At 39.1% G+C, this 25,372-nt stretch overlaps 1 protein-coding gene across 4 annotated transcripts in view; it reads right to left on the reverse strand.

Moving 5' to 3' along the window:
* Positions 1–25,372, reverse strand: part of mtcl2 (microtubule crosslinking factor 2) — a 77,361-nt gene that overhangs the window by 30,154 nt on the left and 21,835 nt on the right. For all 4 annotated transcript variants that reach the window (XM_069883996.1, XM_069883997.1, XM_069883995.1 and 1 more), the window contains exons 3-6: positions 23,431–23,589; positions 7,693–7,755; positions 5,230–6,519; positions 1,746–1,892 (exon numbers count right to left, since the gene is read on the reverse strand). In XM_069883996.1, the coding sequence (XP_069740097.1) occupies positions 1,746–1,892; positions 5,230–6,519; positions 7,693–7,755; positions 23,431–23,589 (1,659 nt within the window). The remainder of the gene's footprint in view (positions 1–1,745; positions 1,893–5,229; positions 6,520–7,692; positions 7,756–23,430; positions 23,590–25,372) is intronic.

A 25,372-nucleotide genomic window follows, 5' to 3' on the forward strand; every position in this document is an offset into this window, starting at 1 on the left:
AAAAAGGACACACATGACATTAATTGGCAGATGCTGTGCAGAACCTCTAGCTGTGAACTTGGTTTCAGAGATAAAAGCTTAATTTTAAGATCTACAACATTACCCTTTTTTTTTGGAAAGAGGAAAACTGCAGATGCATTGTGGATGATCATGTTTCTGAATGACATCGGAAACCCTGGCAAATTTCAACAGATGTGTGGTGGAAAGTGTGCTGACCGGGATGCATCACAGTCTGATATGGAGACACCCAAATCCCTGAGCATAAAGCCCTGCAAAAGGTAGTGGACACAGCCCAGGACATCACAGGCAAAACTCTCCCCTCCATCGAGAACACCTACGGGGAACAATGCCGTCAGAGAGCGGCAGCAATCATCAGGGATCCACACCACATGCTCTGTTCTCACTACTACCATCAGGAAAGTATAGGTGCTACAAGACTCTCACCAAGTTTAGGAACAACTGCTAACCCCCTACCATCAGATTCCCCAACAACATACTCAATCACGGACTTATTTAAGGTGTCACGGATACGTACTTACCTTCGTTGGGAGCGATGCTATGCGCGGGAGTAATAGCGCGCATGTGCGGGTTTGTTAAATGTCAGTATGCGGGTGCTGACTCTCAGATGCAGGAGAAGAGTGAGAGTGTCAGGATCACCCATGTGGTAGTGAGTCACTGAGAAGGTCACAGGAGTTTAGCTGGGTGGTGTTTGGAGAGTTAAAGAATGCAATGTTGATTCTAGTGAATAATAAAAGAAAGTCGACTTCATGGTGAGCTGAAAGAAACGAGTGAGTGTATTCTTTATATTTTTTGTAAGCTGTGGTGAATCAGTGCTGTTACAAAGGACTCTTGCACTTTATTGATATTTTTCCCTATCTCTCTATTGCAGTTTGTTTACTTTTCTTTATTTGTTGATGTGTGTACATTGAGTATAGTTTTTTTTTTACACTAGTAATAAGTGGTAATTCTGCCTCACCCACAGGAAAAAGAATCTCAGGGTTTTATGTGATGCCATGTATGTACTCTGACAATAAATCTAAATCTTTATTGTGTAATTGAGACTTGTGATGAACCAAAAAGAGTTACACAATAAAAAATTATGCTGCCACCAGAATCATAATGGAATGAATTCTTGATCGGGGATATTTGAACTTATTGGTTTCAAGTTATCAAATATTGTAGAGTATGGTGTATAACTCAATGGAACAATTAGAGATGTCAGAACAAGTCACTTAGTCCAAGATCAGTTGCACTCAGGTACTGTCTCGGTCAGATATGGCCCAGGAGCACAAAGATCAAGTGGATAGCCTTCTTAAAGAACAGCAAAGCACATACCTGTGAGGGTCCATAATAGCAGACCATCAGCAATATAACAAATTAGCATATTGTGGGGCAGTGGTACACAAAGCACCAATGAATGATGAAAGAGATTCCTTGCATTTCTATCTTTCATAGAGTATGCCAAGAAAAAAAGAAAAACTAAATGCCGGTAATTAGTGTAGAAATGTATCATTTATTTCCAGAGAATTAGATCTTTTAAACCTCAAAACACATGCCTACGTTTTGAGAAGAATAATATACAATAATATTCCTTATAATAAAAAAAAATTGCTCCTCACCTGGGGAGATTTACTTTTTTATGTTTGCAATAAGGATAGCAGATGTTTGAAAAATAAATACTACCATATTTTCCATTACTGGCTGGTACATTTCAACGTCAACCATAAGTGAGATTATAAATTTACCTCCGTAGCATAGGAGTCACTTTCTTCATGGCTGTAGATGTTGTAACCCTTGGCACTTTCCCGGTATTCCTTGGAGTTGGTTGCACAGATCTCTGGGGTTTGGCTCCTGTCTTGCTGCCAGTCCACTTGATCCCTATATTCAGGTTGCTGCATGCATGGGCAAGTTAATGAAAACAAAACAAAGGAGAGGGAAGGAACAAAGAAACAAAAACTGGGTATAGTAAACATTAAAAAACTACAAGACAAAGAAAAGTATGAAAAGGAAAAACATCTTTATTACAGTGGCACATGAAAGTGTTGTAAATAAAATGAAAAAGACAATGAGTAAAATTATGGGCTGATTTGTTTGAAAAAAGAGAAAAGAGAAGAAAAAGTGTGCAAACACCAGTTATGGTGCTCATGCAGTGAATGATGCAGGGATTAAACCAGCAACATGGCAGGCAAAAGGAGCTCTGACTCAAGTCAAAAGTGTGCATGCACTTCTAAAGAAACATTCTCTCTATCGACACAAGATTCCAAGTCAGGGCTAAACTACAAAAGCAACTGACTGATTAACAAGGAAGGTCAATATCCAGCTTACCCTACTTGTCCAACTACTTGTCTGATCGTCAGATAAAAAGAGAAAAAAATCTAATTTACAGTGCATTCCACGGCAAGTTTTGTTTGCGTCTGTCTTAGAAGCGGGGAAAATGCTGGAATCTATCAAGAAAGTATGGAAGGGTACATGGAAAATAAGATTGGGCTTATTAAAACTTGAATTTATTAAAATGAAATCCCATTTGACAAATCAGTTGGAATCTCCTAGGTTTGTAACTTGCAGAGGAGGGAAGGATCAACCGATGACATGGTGCATTTCAACCTTCAGAAGGCCTTTGAAAAGGTCAATACCACAGATTATTAAACAATATTAAATGCACAGTGCAATACACAAAAGTGCTGGAGAAACTCAGCGGGTCATGCAGCAGCCACAGAAATCAAGTGTGTTCAAATCTGAACGATTCAAACTTTTGAATTCAGTGACAAAAATAACACGATGGCATTTTAAATTGATGCTCATAAGGCAAAATCAGATTTGAATTCTGCTATGTTAAAAAGTAACGTGAATCTTTCATAAAATATCAACTGGTATCTGCCAATGTTTTCACCGTAGTTCAATGAAATAGATTATCAAGAAGATAATGTAATGATAAAACAATGAAATTGACAAATTCTTAGTGTGCCAGTGTACATTTCAGTCACCTATTGAATGCAGGAGGATTGCCAACTTCCAACAATTATTTCTAAGGACTGATTTTAGGCTGTTTTCACCAAAAGCAAAAACATTATTCAAATTTCCTATCAAAAATCTTCATTGCTCACCTGAAGACATTGGCGGTTTGCTGTGAAACAATTTCAAGAGTGCCATTTGCCCTGAATGACGTTACCTAATGGCTCACACTCAAATGCAGCTCATGACTATAAATGTTTCGGTTGCTAGGCTGAGGGAAAATCACAATCCAGACTGAGTCTGCCCATGCATTAGCCACCTCAGCGTGATCAAAAGCTTGAACTGGTGTGATTGGGCTCTTACAAAGACCCAAGACAAATGTGGTGTGATGTATTTTGGGAAGCTAGATCAAGCCGGGACCTGATATAAACAAAATAGAGATAGTGCAGAGAAGGTTCACGAGAATGTTGACAGGATTTCAGGGTCTGAGTTACAGGGAAAGGTTGTGCAGACTGGGGCTTTTTTCTCTGGAGCGTAGAAGATTGAGAGGGGACTTGATAGAGGTGTTTAAGACTTTAAAAGGGACAGACAGGGTAAATGTGGATAGGCTTTTTCAATTAAGAAAGGGGGAGATTCAAACTAGAGGACATGGTTTAAGATTGAAGGGGGAAAATTATAAGGGGAACATGAGGGGAAATTTCTTTACGCAGAGGGTGGTGGGGATGTGGAATGAGCTTCCGGCAGACGTGGTCGAGGCGGGATCATTGGTTACATTTAAGGAAAGACTGGATCGTGACATGGATAGGAGGGGACTAGAGGGGTATGGACCGGGTGCTGGTCAGTGGGACAAGGAGGGTGGGGATTTGCTACGGCATGGACTAGTAGGGCCGAACTGGCCTGTTCTGTGCTGTAAGTGGTTATATGGTTATATGGTTAAGAATGAAAGTGTTCACTTGCAAAACAGGCAGCATCCCGGGCCTTCACTGATTTATTAAATCTGAAGAACTGAGACACCGTACTTTCACTGCGCTGGAAGCTGGATATTGCCTTTTAAGTACGGCAGAAGTGCCTCTTAAATGACTTCTGTTCAAGTTAATCATTTCATATCCAGGGAGTAGAATGTCTAATTTTCATTAATGTCCTAGATTGTTAATTATGAAAACTTTTCCTTCTCCTAAATTGACCAGCGCAGAATTTCCCAAAATTAAATCTTTGCTTCAACAGAATTAGTTCATATTACAACTAACTGTAAATAATGTATAATTTTGTAGCTGAACCTCAACATTCTTAATAAGAAAAAATATTGCATTTATTTCCAATAACCAAGAGCATTTTGATTCATTGATCAAATATATATTTTTAATCAAATGATCAATGTAGGAAGTCCATTTTAATTGTGCAGTATTGAGGAATAATTTGAAAATACCAATAGTTGAATCTAAATATTTGTTCTTAAAAGTGCAGGACTGGTTGAAACATGAGTCCTAACCCTGTTGACCATTATGCGTGGTCTGTTTTTCAAGATCTGGGCTGACAGGGAAGCTTCAGGGCCCAATTTAAGAAAAACATAAACTTAAATGGGGGATGTACATAGGTATGAAATAAACACAATGTACATCATGAGAATTCAGGCTCTGATGCACAAACACAAGGTCATTTTGCAATTCCGAGATCTACTCATAGAACTTTGCATATACTGAGAGCATTGATTGGGAATTTGGTTGCAGAGACCAATGTGCCCAAATTCTAAATCAGTATGCTTTGCAGAAGTCCATAGCATGAGCACAAATTTGTAAAATGACACAAGCACATTCGACGATCAAGAAACTTACACTGAAGTTTACAGCAACAGGTTTCAGAGTACTGAGATCAATCCATTTGAAATCAAACTGCTGGTAACTAAAAGAAATGACTGTCTAAAAGATCTAATCCACAAACAATACTTCATTTAGCAATAGTAGCAGGGTACCTCAAATGTTATTTCTGCAACCAGTTATTAAAACAGATGTTACCGACAATTCCTGGCAGGCCACTAGAAATGTAGATATCTTCTTTTCATTTACGTGCATCGTCTTGTACCATGCACACTTCATTGGGACAAAGCTCTATGCTGACACAAAGTGTTTGTTACATGCAACGAGTTAACATTTTCTGTTAATGTCACCAAAATTTAAATTAAGGAATAGTGTTAGAAAACTATTTATTTTATCACTACAGTCAGAATCCATGACAAACCAGGATGTTGCCACAGGGATTAAGAACAAAGGAAAATATTACCTTTACATCTGGCGAAAATTCTTTTCCTACAGAATCCATGGGCAAGTCCTGAGACATTGAAGTCAAAGTGGACAAGAAACTCGCCGATTCTGTCAGATGGAGTAAAGGGGACAAACTCCTACTTTCTTCTCTGATGTTTTCACAGAGCCGATCAATTTTCTCAGTGACAGATACCAGCTCGGACTTTAAGCCAAGAAGCTTTGAGTTAATGCTGCCCATTAAAGTAGGATAATTGACATTTGTAGTTTCCTCACTGCTTTCCTTGAAGGACTGCGTTGGTAAATCAATTGTTGAACATGAGATGGCATCAGAACCAAAGCCACTTGTGTCTGAAATTAATAGATCAATCACTTCACTAACGAGTTCAGCCTGATCTTTAATGTTGAACAAAATTTCAAGATCTTTTGTTCCTAACAATCGGCCAGTGATGTCATCATTATCAGTAATTCTGCTGCTTCCACTTCCAGAGGTTCTCTCTTGAGCTTCCTTCAATTCATTTTCTCCACCTACTGGTACTTCTCTTCTGGACTGTGATGAAGAGATATCTAAAGAGTCACTAACCTCTGTATCAAACTCTTTGCAGCACTTTTGGCATTGGTAGGAAGCCAAGTCATAACGCTGAAGGTTTGAAACAAGTACACGATTCTCATATTCGAGCTTCTTGACTTTGCTGTTGAGGTCACTGATTTGGAGCTTTGCTGCCATGAGTTCTTCTTGGGAAGGCTCGTTCAATGATGGACAACTATCTGACCATGCTGAATCCTGATTACACTCGCTCTTGTATCGATTAAGTTCATTCATGAGGTGCTTATTTTGGTCTTCCAACTCAATCAAGGATCTTCTCAGGAGTTCCGCCTCCTCTTCAACGAACTGAAGTTGACGCCTCAGCTCGCCAACATTCTCCCCAAACTCGCCGTAACTTGTGCTGGTGATTCCCAGCCTCACATCCTGGCCCAAGGGCTCTTTCTCACAATGACCTTTCAGCTCATCCATTTCAGCTTTAAGTCCACGGTTTTCCACCTCCAGTTCGACTGTTCTTCGGCTCAAAATGTTGGCCTCCTCCTCCACCAGTTTTAGATGCAGTTTTAGCTCAGCTTCTCGGACATGAGGAGACTCCCCGATATCACCCACAGACACTGCATTGTCCAAGTCGCCATAGAGAGAGCTGTACTTCACCAGCTCTTCTCTCATGCTTTCATTCTCCTTTACTAATTTGGTCAGCTTTTTACACATCGCAGCAGCTTCTTCTTTAGCAAAATGGAGCTGGCACTTAAGGTCGGCACTATCCTCCTATTTCAAATTATGCAGAATGATATAAATTAACAGATTCACAAGGACCATTAAATAAAGCTTAGTCATTCACAACATGCAGTCATATCTTTCATTTTTTTTAATTGCCAAACTAGTTGATGCACACAAGGGCAACAACATATTGCAAAATAACGTGCATCACTGCCATCCTAAATGAGTTTTCAATCATGAAGAAATAGATGCAGGACAGTTATCTTTTGACTGACAGCTGGGAGACAGGAGGAGGATTCATAGAGTGGATTACTCCTCAGACACTGTTGCTCGCCATCTCCTGCATAGGCTTCCAACCAGCTAACTGGGTATCCAAGAGAAATAGAATAGGGAAAGAAAGACGACACACGTCATCCTCAAATATAAAAAAACACGAAAGGTATTAATGAAAAGCCTAAATTACAATATTACTGAAAAGGATTTGAAAACAAAATCTATATTGTTATGTATGGAAGCAACAGATGACTAATCCAAAGAAGATAAGCTTGTCTTAACCTGATAAATCTAATAAAGGAGGATAAAAGCACTGCACAGACTGCCCATTTCAAATACTGCACGGCTTTCAAATGTGTGAAATTGCTCCCTTGCAATAGTGGAAGCCATAATCTTTCAAATGTGTAGAATTCTTGCATTGCAACCAAAGCTGTTCTGTAATGAGGTGATTTGAGAATCTTTTCAAACAGAACTGTTGGCAAAGGGCCATGGTTGTATTTTCAAGAGGGTTTCAAGCAGCTTGTCCAGACAATGTACCCTCAAAGCTATCTGACCAGCTTCCAACAATTCTGAACTCCAGCAACAGCTGTAATGCTGTCAGTGAAAACCTTTGCAATGTGGTATGCACAAAATTATTTCCACATATGGACATGAGTGCCACACTTAATCTCATCTGTCGATTTCAGTTTGAAAACGGTCACTTTACTAGAAGGACATGATAGGGAACTTCATGAAATATTACACTGCCATTAAAGATGTGGCATTACTTCTATACATGCATTTTAACAGATAAATTCAGTGATCACCAAAAACTAGCTCGTACACACACATAGAGATCCTTGCTACTATCCCACCTACTTTGTCTGTCAAGATTTCACACTGGCTGAATGCAATTGAGACAATTTGTAAAACACAATTTTCTTCCCCAAAACTAAACTGACTTTGTACCTGTGGTAAAGGTTTCTTTTCTTGTTTTGAGTTGACACGACTATTTCTTTTCTTCAGAGAACTCTGGAAAGAAAATTGAAAGGATGTTTTATCACATTTGTAGTTTCTTAACTTCAGAGGATGAAAAAGGCTCCAAATGCCACCAAGCCAGTGGGCCACTGCTCACTTAATTTTTGAAATATTTTTATTGATTTCATTAACAATAAATTTGAACAGTTCAATTATGGTATGTGCCACATTTAAAAAAAAATCAAAAGAAAATCTGCAAGCATAATCAGACAAATGAATTCCAAAGCACAGTCATAATAAAGAAAGGACATAATAAATTCAAATTTAGCAAAACCCCTCAACCGTAGTTATATTTAAAATAAAGTGATCAACCAAAAAAAGAAAAAAAACATTTAATCAAAACCCCTTTCATTTGACAAGGTTAGAAAAAACTAGCCTGTGGATATTTGCTCAATTTCTACAAACCCAGTTCTCTACTTTTGTTAAATAATCATTTAAAAAACACACACAAAATCACCTGACAGGCAAGATCACGGGGATGGCAGCCAGATACAACTCACACAATATGATTACTGAACATTTCCCATCAAAGGGTATGTATTTGCTCATCATGTTCAAGTAGAGAGAGCATCACTGCCATTTATTTCTGGTTATTTATTTAGTTTTCTGAGTAGCCATGGGGTAAGCATACACCAAATGCAAAGATTACAACTGATGTGTGGGTCAAGCAAGGTGCACTCAACCTTGGATCAACCACAATCTTTGATCTAGAAGATCATAAATTGATCTAAATTGTCAGCTCCCACTGAAATCCACATCGTGACTTTGAATGGTACCATCTGTTTTAGTACTTAGAAAAAGTCCGTGTCTGAAGCACAAGCCTCCACAATTCTAAATTTTGCAAGGAAGTGATTTTACATCCAAAAATAATATGCTTATTTCAAAAAAAAAAGAGCTGCACTGTAAAATTCTAATAACTTTCTTTCCTACAGTTCTGAAATCTTGATGGTTGGTCATTTGGCTCACAAAATTCTATTGACTCAACAAGGACCATGACTCCTGCTTCTTTAAAATTTAACATCCTGGCGCCTCACAGTTCGGCGGGCAGCAACCTCCTTTGAAGAAGACCGCAGAGCCCACCTCACTGACAAAAGACAAAGGAGGAAAAACCCAACACCCAACCCCAACCCACCAATTTTCCCTTGCAACCGCTGCAACCGTGCCTGCCTGTCCCGCATCGGACTTGTCAGTCACCAACGAGCCTGCAGCAGACATGGACACACCCCTCCATAAATCTTCGTCCGCGAAGCCAAGCCAAAGGAAAAAAAAAGAAAATTTAACAGATTTTGTTGAACTCACCCGGTTCTTTTGAAATTTTCTTCTTATGGAAGTCTCACCATTGCAAGAACAAGCTGGTGTACCCCTCAATGGTGATTTACCCTAACTTAGATAAGGTGACCAAAACTGTACACTGCTCCATGTATAATCTGTAGCAAAACATCTTTGTTCCTGTTCTCAAAACTTCCCACAATGACAGCCAACATACGCCTTAACTGCTTGCTTTCAGAGATTGATATAAACAAGGTATTTTGTGCATTAACATTTCACAGACCCTAACTATTTAAATAATACATGCCTTTTTATTTCCTTTCAAACTGGATAGATTTACAATTATTCTTTTTACACTGCATCTTGCAAGTATTATGTGTATTTGTCTTCTGAGACCACCCCACAACTCATAATCCCATGCAGTTTTGTGACATCAGCAAAATATAATCAACTCCTCTTCCAAATCAAACATGTGTATACTGAGTATCTGGAGCGTGTATTCACTGATCCTTGTAGTACCACAAAAATCACCACCTGTCAACACTTGAAATCCCATTCATTCCCACTCCCAGTTTCCTCTCAGTCAACCAATTTTAAATCAACATGAGGTCATAGGTGGATATGGGAGGGCACAAGAGGGAAGATGGCCATGAGAGAGGGGGAAGCCTGAGGGGGTTAAGGGCTTGGGAAGACGGAGGGTGGGCTTGGCAGGCAGGGGTCAGAGGGGAGAGGTGGCTGGCATTGGAAGTCAGAGGGCGAGGTATCACCAAGCTATCACATTTGTTGGTGTCGTTTTAAAGTTCCAATGGCAACTAAAAAGTACACTTGAGATTTTAAAAGCCACAAAAGCCTTTGTTCCCTCAGAAATGCAGGATGAAAATTTTGAACAATTTTAAAAAGAAATCACAATTCAGTTGCATTTTGCCACATGTTAAATGAGGATTTCATCTCCTAGCAACATCTTTGATATGTCATCCTGGCTCAGATCCCAGAAAAATCGCCTGATTTTCTCCACGCATTCCTGACTGATGATAAAATAATGCAGGCTTTAACTTAAAACTGAAACTTACTTGCTTAGTCATCAAGATGTACATATAGGAACCATGTCAGTCGATGGGAAAATGCAAACAAACACGTGCAGCACTGAATGACGGACTTATTCTCCAAAATCAACCATTGCCAAAATTTCAACAACAAAAAAAATTGCACAAGATAGCTGAGCTAAATCTGTTATCTCGTTTCAAAAATATTCACAACAACTACGTGGTCAGATGGTATCTCTGTGTATGTTATTCCTTTAAAGAGCAAGCCCCTTACTGGTACTCAGTGAGGTTTTAGTCAAAAGATGCCAACTAGCAAATGAAGCATTCTCCCATTTCCGGAATCCTATATTGTCTTTATTTGTGTCATCAAAATTCAAACTCAGTCCAAAAAATGGCAGCTGAACAATCCAGGATTCAAATCAAGCATTCTTGGGTTCTTTTTCTCCATCAACTTGCTTTACTTTAAGAGTATGTCCCAAAATTTATACGTTTTAAAAAAAAGAGAGACCAGGTTGCGGGGATGGCATTTGAGGAACAGCACATTATGGCACAATAAACAGATAGTTCACAGTAGATGGTCTCTAACATAGAGTATTTTATTATTTGGAACATTTCTCATTAATTTCCCCAACAGTTCAACTCCGGGTTTCTCAGTTATGCAATTAAACACTTCAAGCCAATTCCCTGGTTTTGTGACACATTCATGACAACAAACCAAATTCTGAATCTGATTCTGGTGACAAAACAAAATATTCCTGTTATGTTTGAAACTATTTTTGATGAAAGCTGAAAATTATTCATTGGGTTTCATGTATATCACTCTTTTTTCATATTTGTGGCAGAGAAATGGGTGTTTTCCATAGCCGAGATACAAACCTTCCTGCCACTGGCAATAGGTACCACACCAGCTTACCTGTAAGGGGCTAACAAGCTACTCTGTACATCCACGAGAGCCATAGAGTGGGGTTTGAGGAAACACCAATAGACTTAACCTCTGTGGCCTTATGAATAATAACCCAATGGAAGATGAATTCTTAAAATATCACTGCACATTCCAAAAAGCATTTAAATTTCACCAGATTACTACAACCAATGCATGGACTGACACAATAAACAAGCTGAGCAATCAATAATTTTAGAATGGTCTTTTAAAGAGATCAACAAGTACAAAAGATATCAATTTTAAAAAATCAAGATTTCATCTTCTCCTATGCACAAGTTGCTGGCTTTTGCTGAGCTGCTCATTGCATGAGCCAACAATATGCCCTTCTGAAAGACCACGGTCAAAAGTTTCCACTGCTCAAATGTTAAGACTTCACCAAGTTTTTATCAGTGAAGTAGGAAAATAAATCTTTTTTATGTAAAAGGGGGTCTCAAAAAGATGTAAATGAGATGAGGTTTGTGAAAGCTTTTTGAGGAAATCTCAAAAGGTTCGGTTAAGATTATCAAAATTGCTCTGAATTGAGTCAGGAAGTTATGTTAATCAAGCAAGCTTTGTTAAAATAGAGAAACAAGCCAGAATGGGCATTGGGCTGGAAAATTTGAGGAAGTTCCATTGATTTGCAGCCTGTATATTAAATACAGGCGGTTTCCTTCAGACTGAAATGGTCATTTCCTCTCACAAAAAACTCCTCTTGTTGCCAGTTTAACACTGTTGCTCAGATGAAGGCTATATAACATTTTAAAAAGTGGTGAACATTATAAACATTCTCTTGTGTGAATAAAAAATCTTATTTTCCACCTTAATGATAATACTAAAACATTATCTGGAGAATGTCATTAGAATTGGATGGCAGGATACAATCCAAAACAACACTGCTTTATTGGTGGAGACCACCAATAGGGGAAAGATCACCAGGACAAAATATGTAATTGGAAAAAGATCTCTTATTTCATTTTTAACATTCCACTTGCCGAGCTCCTTTCATTGGATAACAGCAACGAGCCTAGATAAAGTGCTTTTTTTTAAATAAAAGCCCAAGGATTCTAATTATATATCTTTTGAAATCAGGTCTGACTCCAGCAACAAGCCTTGTTAGGCTAGCCAAACATTACAAAGGTTTAAAAGAAAATGCTGGAGAGAGGTTGGATTCAAGCCAATCAACCAAAACATAAGCACATCAATGAGACCTGGTAAAGGTACCAACAAGTGTATTAAACAGGAAATGTTTGCTTTGACAGGATTGCCCAGGGCTGAATAAAACAGTACTAAAAATCATAGATAATGACTAATGAAGTGACTTGCATACAAAGATGTGAAGGTTTTGGAAAGCATTCAGAGGAGATTTACTAGGATTAGAGGGTACAAGTTTTAAAGAGAGATTACACAAACAATCCTCTGGACCTTCAGAAGTGGCAAGATGACCGGATAAAATGTTTATAAGATGATGAACGGTAGTGATAGGGTGGACAGTCAAAACAGTTTTCCTTGCGTAAAAATGTCACCTGCTAGATGACATGCATTTATGAGGGGAAGGATTTAAAAAAATCTATATATAGGAAATGGAGCTGCCTAGAATGGCCTGTCAATGGTAGTGGTGAAAGCAGATAGGTCATAGACATACACATAAATACAGAGGGAATAAAGGGCTAGGTATCATGTGCAAACACAGAGTTTTAGTTTAACTTGGGCATGCTGTTGTCCAAATACAAGCACTCTTCATGAATTACTATTTCAATACTTTTTCCATTCAAACATGGGCAACCCTGTCAACCCTGTTTAATACATGATGCCACAGTACCTGTGTGTATCATCAAGGTGGCAGGATGTAGATACAAGTCATTCTCACACTTCTCTGAACTCCCAAAGTCACTGGATTGGCTGAACTTCCACAAACCTCCCTGACCAGAAATTAAACATTGTTGTAAAAGGGAAGGGGTGGAGAAAGAAAAAGCAGACAGCAGTGTTGTTTTGGATTATTTTCTGCTGTTAAGTGGCCAAAAGCAACATTGATGGTGGGTGGGGATTTGGCTACCAGCTTTGATGACTTGGACACAAGGGGACATGTCCAAATGAATAGGAAAAAAAAGAAGCAGGTGATGCTCATGCTGGGGTCCAGAGGTTTGAGGATGCGGACAGTAGGTAGGAAGCAGGTCATATGGAGTGTAGGGTGGCTTAGAAGGGAGAGCACCACATGCAACAATTAAGAAACATTATGGGAATAAAGCTTACAGTGCAAATATAATATCCAAGAATTTCAAACATGGCTTAAAAGCATGCAACAACTGAATGGATCTCTGTTCAGGATAATCCTCAATCTTATGTGTGTAAAGACAGGCCTGAAAAATATAAGCACAATATTGCAATAATGGGGTGAAATAGGAAAGTCAGTAGATGCTGTGATTGTATTGCATTGTAATAATGGGGTCATTGATGAAGTGTAGGGGTGGCAGCAAATGTACAATTAGCTCAAGTTCTTGTGTAGGACCAAAGTAGAAAAAGTAATGCATTCCGATTACGTGTTGTCTAAGCTTAGAAAAAAATTAGATATCATGCATTTGATTCATCGATGAAATTTGAAGGTACGTGGTGACCTTTTATGTCTTATTTTAATATGATGTAAATGTTTCTGATGTGATCTGATGTATTTACTCTTCCAGATGAGATAGAGTCTTCTTTGATTTACGATAGAAACCAAAAACTACAAAATATATGCAATCCTCAGGATAAGCTGCTCGGCTGTTTTTTGTTGTTTTTTTTAAATTAGAGTAGGTTGGGTGGGGTTTTTTCTTATATATATTTGATGTTTTTTTTAAAAAGAATTTATTTTCATCCAGTGCAGTGGAGGGGAGACCAAGTTAATACTGTTTGAAGTTTTATCTTGATATATAAACATGTGATATTGTACTTTCAGTTTCATTCTCTTTTTTTCATAGTGTTTCTTATAAAAACCAATAAAAAAGATTATACACATTCAGTACCAACAAAATACTTCAGCAATTGACATTCCCATGCTTTAAATAAATATATATTTTAAAAAATGTATGCTATCAGGTATTCAGAAAATCATGCCTTTGGGACTTGACATCCAAGAGGACCAGATCATTTTTGTCTTGTCTGCGTCGCTGAATGATAAATTATAAAGGATTTGGGAAAAAAAGGCTCCAAAATTGGCAATTTTGCTAATATTTACAAAATTCCCAGTTGAAACACAATATTTGGCTACAAACTTACCAAGAGTATGTTTAGAGTCTCACTGAACATGGAGATTGATGACAGCTCACAATGTTTGTATTCGGTATTCACATTGTAGATGTGAACGTAAACAGAGGTGTGCCAGGAATCCACAAACATCAACAGACAATGAGACTGCAGATAATAATTTGTTGTGTATGTTCTTATTTAAGTAGTGAAAGAAGAGGAGTGAAATTTTTTTGGGTATTGCACAGTTTGTTGATATTTCTTTCTTAATTTACATTTCTCTCTATGGATCTGCATCTTTTGTTTGAGCAGTTTTTTTGCATTACCAACAAGTAGAAATTCTGCCTGGCTTGCAGGAAAAAATCTCAGGGTTGTCTGTAATGTCATGAACGTGCTTTGGAAGAAAGGAGTTGAGGTGACAGAGAAGAGATAGAGAGAGGACTTTGCCTGAATGCATGCAGCTCCAATAATGCATGAGAAATAGAACACCATCCAGCATAAAGCAGCCCGTTCCACTGGCATCCAATCCATACCTTAAGCATTCAATCTCTCCAACATTGTGCTTGCAAAACATTCTGTCGGTACTAGTCACAGGATGTCCCAAACCAATGAGCTTTAGTGCCAGCAAGGGCAGCAGGAACATGAAAAGGTGACCAGGCACAAGTTTGTCTTCAAACCATATCCCACCCAGGCTTGGAAAAATGCTGTTAATTTTATGTCACTGATCCAGGTCTCAAAATTCTCAAATTAACACAATCATGTAACACTTTCACTTGAAGGACTGCAGTTGTTCACGAAGTGGCTTACCACCATCTACTCAAAAAACAAGTAGTGAATGCTTTTCGCAGATTGAAGTGAATCTGTGGAATTCTGTGCCCATGACATAATTAAATTGATTTTTACAAAGTAGGGGAATTAAGGGTGAAGGAAAAAAGGCAGGTAGGTGAAGCAGAGTCCACAGCCATATCAGGCAAGATCAGATTGAAAGGTGGAACATGCTCAATGGTCTAGATGACATATTTTTAATTCTTAAGCTGGTTTGGCCAATGTTGCTGCCCAGATCCCGTAAATGATTAAAGAGATTGCACTATAAATAACGAGTACAAAAGAGGAAGGTAGAGAGGAGAAATTTAAACAGAAAATAAAGATGAGAGAAAGAGAGAGAAAGAGGTCTTGGAATAAGCAAGGGGGTGTTGAGGCAGGAACTAGAGGGGGACACAGATGAGTGAAATTGGAAAAGAAAATTATGCAAACCAGCAATTGCACAAAATTTTATTTTCCCTCCATTTTCAATTGGCATGGGGACCTGTGGTCTTGTTTCTTATCTGAGGATGGACATCGCCAAGAATACAACATTGCAATATTGCCTGAAAGAATCGCCCTCAAGTATTTACTCAACAACAAAAAAAAAACTGCAAGGACACCGAGATCACATCTTGCACAAGGAGAAAGCTACCTTCTCATTACGAAAAGTGTTATTTGGAAATTTAAGAGTTTTGCAGCACATTAGCTACAAATAACTCACAACGGAAGCACAACCTTTCACGCAAGACTCTCGAGAGTGAAACACCAAACAGCAGCTGTCACACCCATGTGGTTGGGTGATGGATCCAAGAGGGTAGCAGACCCACTGCTAGTGAAATGAAGATTTTTGTTTGGAGGTAAAAATTGTTTCACAACTTTAAAATTAAATACCAAATTTCTAAATTTCAAACCTTGCTGTATAAAGAATTGGAGACTATTTTTAGGAATTAATTTCTCAGTCTTGCCACACCACCAGCCATAGAAAATACATTCCTTGTTGTCAAGATTGGCAGAGTTTCCAATGTAAGCCTTCCTAAGTAATGCAGAGAGTGGAGGTGGTTGTCCTTGACTTTAAATTGTAAACTCAGCTTTAATTTAGACATAAAGCACAGTAACAGCCCCTTCAACCCACAAGCCCCACCCAGTTGACCTACAATCCCATAAGTTTTGAAGAGTGGGAGGAAACTGGAGCACCTGGAGGAAATCCACGCAGACATGGGGAGAATGTAGAAACTCCTTACAGAGTGCGCTGGATTCGAATTTAGATTGCTGCAACTGTTACAGCTATGTGCTAACCGCTAACATTAACTGTGCCCACCCGTTACAGAAGCTATGTACAGCTTCTGTTCATAGAGAAAAAAATTCTGCTTGGAGAATGGCAAGTCAAATATCAGGTACAATTTCTGAAGAGCTAATTTATTCATGAAGACTTATACTTCATTGATTTGCTGATTTTTTAAGAGAGGTGTTGGAGAGAGTTCTAGAGTTTGCAGTTTAGGCTGCAATAATAGCACAAAGGAAATCAGCGATGGACAGGACGTCAGTATTGGAGCTGGAAGGGCATCTTGGAGGACAGTAGGGCTGCAGGAATTCAAGGAGACGGCCTAGCTCCTCAGTCTAGAAGGATTTGCAAATCTGAGATATTGTTAAATCCTGAACCAATGTAGGTCAATGAACACTGAGCCAAGAGGTGAATGGGACAGGTGAGGGACTGGGCAGCATTGTTTTGTGCTAACATAATGGTGGCACATATTGGAAACTCTGCCAAATCTTGTCAACGAGGAATGCATTTTCTCTGGCAGGTTGAGTTCAAACCTATGAAATTAATCGCAATAAGGGTCCCCAATTCTTTATACAGCAACAAGTTTGCAAATATGAGCATCACTTTAGAAGCATATTAAATACACAAATACATACCCACACTCCTGTTCGGCTCCGAATCATGGCACCACCTACGGCTCCTAGAACGCTTCCACCAGCGTTGTCTCCGCTCCATCCTCAACATCCATTGGAGCGCTTTCATCCCTAACGTCGAAGTACTCGAGATGGCAGAGGTCGACAGCATCGAGTCCACGCTGCTGAAGATCCAGCTGCGCTGGGTGGGTCACGTCTCCAGAATGGAGGACCATCGCCTTCCCAAGATCGTGTTATATGGCGAGCTCTCCACTGGCCACCGTGACAGAGGTGCACCAAAGAAAAGGTACAAGGACTGCCTAAAGAAATCTCTTGGTGCCTGCCACATTGACCACCGCCAGTGGGCTGATAACGCCTCAAACCGTGCATCTTGGCGCCTCACAGTTTGGCGGGCAGCAACCTCCTTTGAAGAAGACCGCAGAGCCCACCTCACTGACAAAAGGCAAAGGAGGAAAAACCCAACACCCAACCCCAACCAACCAATTTTCCGCTGCAATCGTGTCTGCCTGTCCCGCATCGGACTTGTCAGCCACAAACGATCCTGCAGCTGACGTGGACTTTTTACCCCCTCCATAAATCTTCGTCCGCGAAGCCAAGCCAAAGAATTGGAAAAAAAGTTAAATCCATCAGCCTGGAGCATATTTCAACAGCTGCTAGCCTACATAAAAAATTGTGACCCTGTGAACAATCAGAGTAGAGAAAGCTCAGTCCTGCAAATGTCACTCGATTCATTTCAACAAACTGGAATGAGGCTGGCCTGCAAAATGGGGCAATTTCACTCCTGGAACAATCCTGAAGGAACAGGACTGCTGTACTTAATCCCCAAAAAAGGCTCCAGAACACACTGCTGGTGGCTGCATGGATTCCCACTGTGTAGCCATGTTCACTGAAATTCACCCGAAGAGTGGACCTTATATTTTGAACAAAATTTTTGATGACAGGAAATTGTTGAGACCAATAACCTTTGATGGGTAATATTGATCAATGAAAATTCCACTGGCAGAAGAACCTTGCAATGGTTTAATACAGTAATACAAAATTATTTGTTGTTTATAAGGCTGAGAGGCAAAGTTGTGGATGGAACTGGATTCTTACAGAGGCATCCGTGTCCGAAGACTTTGATACATTTTTATTGAAAAGCTGCATCACATGCATACTTTAAGGATATTTGCAATGTTTAGTTTTCTTGTACACAAGGAGCATGATTCATTGCTGCCATAAAGACACTAATTCAAGCTGATAATAATGATCAGTGAGGATACACAGGTGAAAACAGCAATAGCTTAATGAGAAGATTAATTGTATGACATACAAGAGTAAATTCTATTGCAAATAATCACCCTGTAAGATGTAAGATAAATGAATGGGAATTAAAACAACACTTGCAACTAAAAATCAACAGCATTAGATTCATTATCCACATTTTTAAAATGGCCAGAAAGAAAACTAATATTTGCTGCAAATGGATTAGAACCAGTATTTTCCAACTTTTTGTTTTTTTCTACCATTTACTGGAGATAGAAGATTTCTTTTCCCTTTTTTGATATTTTTATTGAAATTCCACATAAAAGGTCATATTAAATTCCATACAAGAATACATATTAAAAATTAAAAAAAAACCAAAAGTACAGAATTCTCTCGACCAGTGATTCTCAACCTTTTTCTTTCCACTCACATATCCCTATTACATAGGTGCTCTGTGATTAGTAAGGGATTGCTTAAGGTGGTCTGTGGGTGGAAAGAAAAAGTTTGAAAACCATTGTTTTAATCGTACCTCATTGACTCGTTATGTGCACAGTTTCATAACTCCAAAGGAAATGGGCCAATGACAATTTTTCTCAAGCAAAATATTTCAGTAAAAATTGGGTCTAGAGCAGTGATTCTCAACCTTCCCTTTCCACTCACATACCACGTTAAGTAATCCCTTACTAATCTCAAGAGCACTTATGGCACAGGGATTACTTATAGTATCTTGAGTGGAAAGAAAAAGGTTGAGAACGACTGCTCTATACTCAGATAATACTATTTCATCCACAGTACCCTGCATTCTTAATCAAACAAATCATATTACAGTAATAATTTTTTATAAAGACAATCTAATCCCACTACCAAAACTGAAGCCGTTTGGCAAAGAAAAAAAAAATCCCTGTCGCAGTAATAAATCACCCTATTAGCCAACACATCTGCATTAATACCAAAGATTTTGAAAGTAATTCAAAAAGGATCCATACAGTGTTTGAAATTTTACATTCAAATTGGATATAGAGCATTGAATCTTCTCTAAATAGAAGATTTCTGATTAGATTTTTGAAACAGGGAGGGAGAAAGCAAATAGCGGCCCTGCTGGAGCTGTTGTAATGCCAGTGCTGTTACTAGTACGTACCTGGGAGACTGAGGAGCAGAGATTTCGTGCTGCTTGCAGGGTCCCACTGCTTGGTCATCATTTCAACAGGTCTCTCCACATTTTAACTGTGGATCCACAGAGACCCACGCCCAAGATGGCATTGCCCATGCCTGGCAGCAGACCACAAAAGTTGCGAGCTCCAGGGGACGAGCTTCTTCACATGCAGTGAAGAACCCGAAGAGATGACCCAACAGGGAAGGTAACCACAGCAGCTGGCCAGCAACAAGGGGACCAGTGGACACACACCAGGCTGTGGGCTGCCTGATGACTTGCCTGTGAGAACCAGGTATCAAGAATGATGAGGATATTGATGGCAGGAAGAGCTCTCAAAGGGCCTTGGCTGTGAGCAGCTTACTGATCATATTGGAGTTTTGGAATGGGGAGCTCAGGTTCATCACAGGAATAAACAGGATAATTGTATTGTAGGTACAGAACTAAGAGTTCTAGTTCACTGCTGAACAGTATAATCGTATCGGAGGTACGGAACTAGGAGGCCATGTGGCTGGAGACAATGTGGAAGGCACATCAATGGGCACTTGGTGTCTCTTAAGGGACTCTCTTTTGTTTCTCTTTCTCTTATTGGTGGGGGCACTGAGCTAGTGCTGCTGCTCTGTACACCTTTACCATCAGCAAAAGTTGACATATTTTGTGTATTTATGTACTTGACAATAAAGGAATCTTGAGAGTGTTTGAAGAAAAACACAAAGTGCTGGAGAAGCTCAGTGGGTCATACAGTGTCCTTTATGTAGCAAAGGTAAAGATACAGAACTGATGACATTTCGGGCTTGACCCCTTCATCAATATACGAGAGCCTCCTACCACTCTCTCATACCTTGATGAAGGGCTCAAGCCAGAAATGTCATCAGTTCTGTATCTTTACCTTTGCTACATAAAGGACACTGTTGGACCCACTGAGCTTCTCCAGCACTTTTTGTTTTTACTTCAACAACAGCGTCCACACATTTTTTACTTCTTGTGTGTTTGAATAGTAAAGGTAAATGTTCCATTATTGTCATATAATACTACATTTAGAATGTAACATACACAAAATTCTTTAACTTTTGTCTACCATAAGATGGACAGAGTCGCCACTTTGTCCAGTGCCCCTCACAGAAACCCACAGCACCCGGTGTTCCCAGCTGGTCTCCCCTCCAAGTACTGACTAGTCCTGAGCCTGCTTAGCTTCTGAGATCAGATCACCTAGGAACACTAGGTGTAGCAGAGCCTCCTAACCGCAGGAGAGAAAAAGTTCCAAATTTGTTGTTGGAAGATGCAACATTCCTTGGATCTTTCACAGCTATTGATAAAATCATTGAAATCTCAATTTATTTATTTTCTACTCATCTTCATATGCTTTGATTTAAAATATGACTTAAAGCCCTTGACCTTTCATGTGCCAAAGTGGTAAATAAAAAATGAATATGAAAGTTTTACTAAAGATTATTCAATTTTTGTTTTATTTAGTGGGTTTCATCAAGGGAGAGAAAAACAGGGCAAACCATACTATCCATGTCATATATTTGGGAATGCTAAAATACTGGACCAGTACCAGTAATCCACAACCCTAAAATAATTATTGAGCCATGAGTTCTAATTTTACATTCAGCAGGAACTTATGAATCAAAATCAGATTTATTGTCATGAACATGTGTCACGGAATTTGTTGTTTTGCTGCGCAGTGTTGTGCATAACAGGTGCTAATTACAATTCTGTACATACGATATTTAAAATAATAAATAATTAGTGCAAAGAAAAGGTGAGGTAGCGTTCATTGTCTGTTCAGAAATCTGATGGTGGGGGGGAGCAGGTTGGAGAAGCTGTTTTTGTAATTTTGAGTGTGTTTCTTTGGGCTCCTGTACCTCTTTCCTGAAGGTAGAAATGAGAAAAGGGCATGGCCTGGGTGGTGAGGATCCTTGATGATACAAGCTACTTTCTTGAGACACCGACTCTTAAAGGTGGCATTAATGGAGTGAAGACTAATGCCCATGATGGCGCTGGCTGAGTTTACAACACTCTGTAGCCTTTTCATGTCCTGTGGATTTGCACCCTCCAGGATGCTCTCCACGGTACAATGGTAGAAATTTGCTAGAGCCTTCAGTGACATAAATCTCCTGAAAACTCCAAACAAAATAAAGCCACTGGTGAGCTTTTTCATAACTGCATCGACATGATGACCCCAGGACAGATCCTCAGAGATGATGTCACCAAAGAATTTGAACTTTCCCTTTCCTGAAGTCCACAATCAATTCCTCAGTTTTGCTAACGTTGAGTGCTAGGTTGTTGTTGCAACACCACTCAACCAGCTGATCTATCTCACTCCTGTACACTTCCTCATGCCATGTGATTCTGCCATCAACCGTAGTCTCATCAGCAAATTTGTAGATGGCATTTAAATTGTGCTTAGCCACACGGACATGGGTGTAGAGAGAGTAGAGAAGTGTGCTAGCGTCGTTGAGGTGCGCCTGCATGGATTGTCAGTGAGGAAGGGACGTTACCAATCCACCCCAACTGTGGTCTTCTGATGAGGAAGGATCCAGTTGCAGAGGGAAGTGAAACCCAGTTACAATGAAATCATTAAAATAAATAGATCATCCAAGCTCTAAAAGGAAGAATATTTGTCATTTCCCTGTCTGGCTGAAGAACGACTCAAGAGACATAGTTAATCATTTACTCACAAAGCTATCCTAAGGTATTGCCAAACAAGCTACAATTCAAGACAATTAAGATGAGTAAATAAACATCAGGCTTTGCCAGCTCAGTCCATGTCCTATCAAACAATTAACTTTAAATTAATCCAGCAAAGTTATCTTATTGTAATATTAACTTTTCAGCATGTGTGCCTTTGATTTACAAAAAGTGTGACATCCTCTGCCCATTGGGATACACCACAGCAAATTACCTAAAATGCACTGCATCCAGCTTTTTTCATTTGCAAATTTTGCTGAATGAAAAATTTTCTTGGAATATTTCTCTTTAGTAAATCATGTACATTTCCGTTTAGCATTACAACTCGAGAGCTGAAAACTGATAAGTCGTCACTTATTGACCTAATCTTATCACTGGTCCAGATGATAATAGTATTTTCACAAATTAACATTCAATATATGATTAAAACCACTTGATTTAATAATTTTATTGTGAACAATTCAAGTATAATCACCAGTTTTCCCTCTGGTTTCTCCAACCGAACTAGCAGTCCATGCAATTTTGCTATCTATGGGTGGAGGCTTTGAGATTTTATTTTCCACTGGATCATGGAACAGTTTCAACCAACAATGGGAGATATCAGTCTTTGGTGCATTTTAAACATCTGTACTTTTTAAAACGTAGTATTACAGTACAACTCCGATTATCCAAAATGGTTGGGGCCAGGCCTATTTCGGATAAACTTTTTTTTCTGAAGGGAACTGGCCATGTTTTTAAAAACAGCCCAGTAGCAACAGCAAATAACTTGTAACAGCATTTAAACAATCAAAACAAAAACCAAGGAATGCTTCTTAAACATTAAATTAATGTTTAATTCTCACCAAAATAAATGCTGGCCGCCTCCAGCCCGCACTCCAACGTCCCCGATCAGTTTGGCTCTAAAAACATTTCAGATAAATGAGGATTTCTGATTTGTTTCAGATATCTTCATTTATCTGAAATTTAATTTTTTTTCCCCAGATAATCGGACGTACTCTACATATTCAAAAACAAGCCATTTGGCCCTAAAAGTCATGTTGGAGTTTATGAGAAGTAAAACACAAGAGTCTGCAGAAACTGTGATTGGTGGTTGTGCTTTACCATAATTTCCCCTCCACATCCTTAATTGTTAGCAATAATTTTTTACTCTTTTTATCTCATACTTATTTGGATTGCAATCACATGTATCTAATTCTACCAATTACTTTTTAATGCAAAATGAACTTGTCAAAAATCACTCTTGGCTGGGGGGGTGCTTCACCAGATGGAGTCAAGATGATGGAAAATACCGCTATGAATTTTCAAAGATGCTCCCAATGAGCAAGGCCCAAAATTTGTAGCAAGTGAAATAAAACCTGCCCTTCAGACCTATCAAGTCAAAATAGCATATAAACAAAGAGCAGCATTACCTCTTTCATTTTGTCCATTTCACTCTGCAACACCTGCTTGGAAATGTCCATTTCAATTAGTTTCTGCCGAAGATCTTCGTTTTCTCCTTCCAGCTTAATTCTTTTCTTCTCAATCGCTTCCAGTTCATTGTGAAGCCTTACAGACACGTCTTTTGAAACCTGTACACAGAGAGTACAGTACTCAATACATGCACTGACAAGCTGCCTTTTTATTTAATAATGCCCCACTTGTCTACTGCAAAGCAATTAGGCATAAATTTTCTTTGAACCCTAACTGAATTTCGTTTGGCGCAGCTAGGGCAGGCATTTTGAATTTCACACACAGACTACAACTATTCGATCCAAAAGGATTTTTTTATTCAACTGTCAAAAAAATGTTAAACAATGTCCCATTTATTGTTTGAAAGGTGGGAAGTTGCATTAAAATATGACAAGGGTGTGTATTGAAAAATCTGATTTCAATGAAATAGTGAGGTCTCGTGGAATCTGTGTAGGTTAAAAAAAAACAACTTTCCAACCGCATCACCGGACAAAATGGTGTGAGAATGCGGGTGAAAAGGGAGCCAAGATTGTGCTATTCAGATCTTTCATGTTCTTGCATCAGGCAAGATGGATCAGGAAACACATCGCCAATTTAACTCTTGCACCATTCAGGGGTCATTAGCTAAACCTTTGTGCCATCCAAATACACATTTTACTCATTATACCGGTCAGTTATAATGGAATGAACGTTCTGCAGTCAAAAGAAATGCATCTGCAGAGAGCGAAGGCATGACATATTTCAACTTAATCATCCGTGGAACATAAATACAGCTGTCACAGAGGCATCCAGATTGAACAACCATAACCTTCCAGTTGCAACTGTTAGAGATGGGGGTAGGGAATAGAAAGGTTCAGAAAAGTCCAGTATTATTAAAGCAGGAAGCTAGAATGTGGCATATAAAAAAGTCATCTATACAGGCAAATAAACAAACCAGTAAAATACAAGCAGGTTTCAAAGGGACTAGAGTGCTAATGTTTTTGAAGTTAGGAATAAATTCAAACCCAGTAGGGGCTATTTCCCAAAAAGGCAAATCTGCGAGACTTTGGCTGTTCCATTTCAATCTGAATGATCAAAACTATAGATGTAATACTTCTAACGAGGCAAATTGACAGGAAGTTGCATTTAATAGATCAGCCACTTCTCAATTGCAGAGCTAAAATAATGCTGTGAAGAGAAAGTCACATTTTGATTTTTTTCCCCACTACATTTAATAAGACAGATATGACAGTTTCTTCAGACAAACTAGAGTAAATCTAATGAAGTCACAACATAGACCTATATGACTGCTAAAGTGAAAGTAGCATGTACTAAACATGGCTGAGCAATATCATAGCCAATGGGTGACATCAAAGCCTTGCAGTTGTGAATGAAGGTAGATAACTGAACTGACAGGAAGCATCCTGAATATTATTGATAAATGAGACATTGCAGTACAAAAAAGTCAAGGCTGAATGAAATGTCTGCTTCTATCTTCAGCCAGAAGTGGCAAGTAGATGATCCACCTCAGTCTGCTTCCAACATCCCACTATCACAGAAGCTAGACTTTGAACCACCTCATTTACTCGATGATGTTAAGAAACACTGAAGAAAGCAAGACCAAATCCCACTGTTACTTCCCCACAGCCTCAGCAACCTGGGTTAAATCCTGACCTCCGGTGCTGTCTGTCTTGGATGTCCTCAGGGTGCTCAAGCTTCCTCCGACCTCCAGTAGGTTAGGGTAGAATTCATGTAAAAATGGGGTCTGATGGTTGGCATGGTCTTTTGCATTGCATCTCCCTATTCTATGACTACAGTGTATTCCAGAACCAACTGCAACTCTTGCCAAGATGTTCCAGGACAGCCATTATGACCTTTGCCAATGGGCAGGAGAGACTAGTTGTCAAATACCAACTTGACAGC

This window comes from Narcine bancroftii, chromosome 6, assembly GCF_036971445.1.
Source record: "Narcine bancroftii isolate sNarBan1 chromosome 6, sNarBan1.hap1, whole genome shotgun sequence".
Classification (NCBI taxonomy): domain Eukaryota; kingdom Metazoa; phylum Chordata; class Chondrichthyes; order Torpediniformes; family Narcinidae; genus Narcine; species Narcine bancroftii.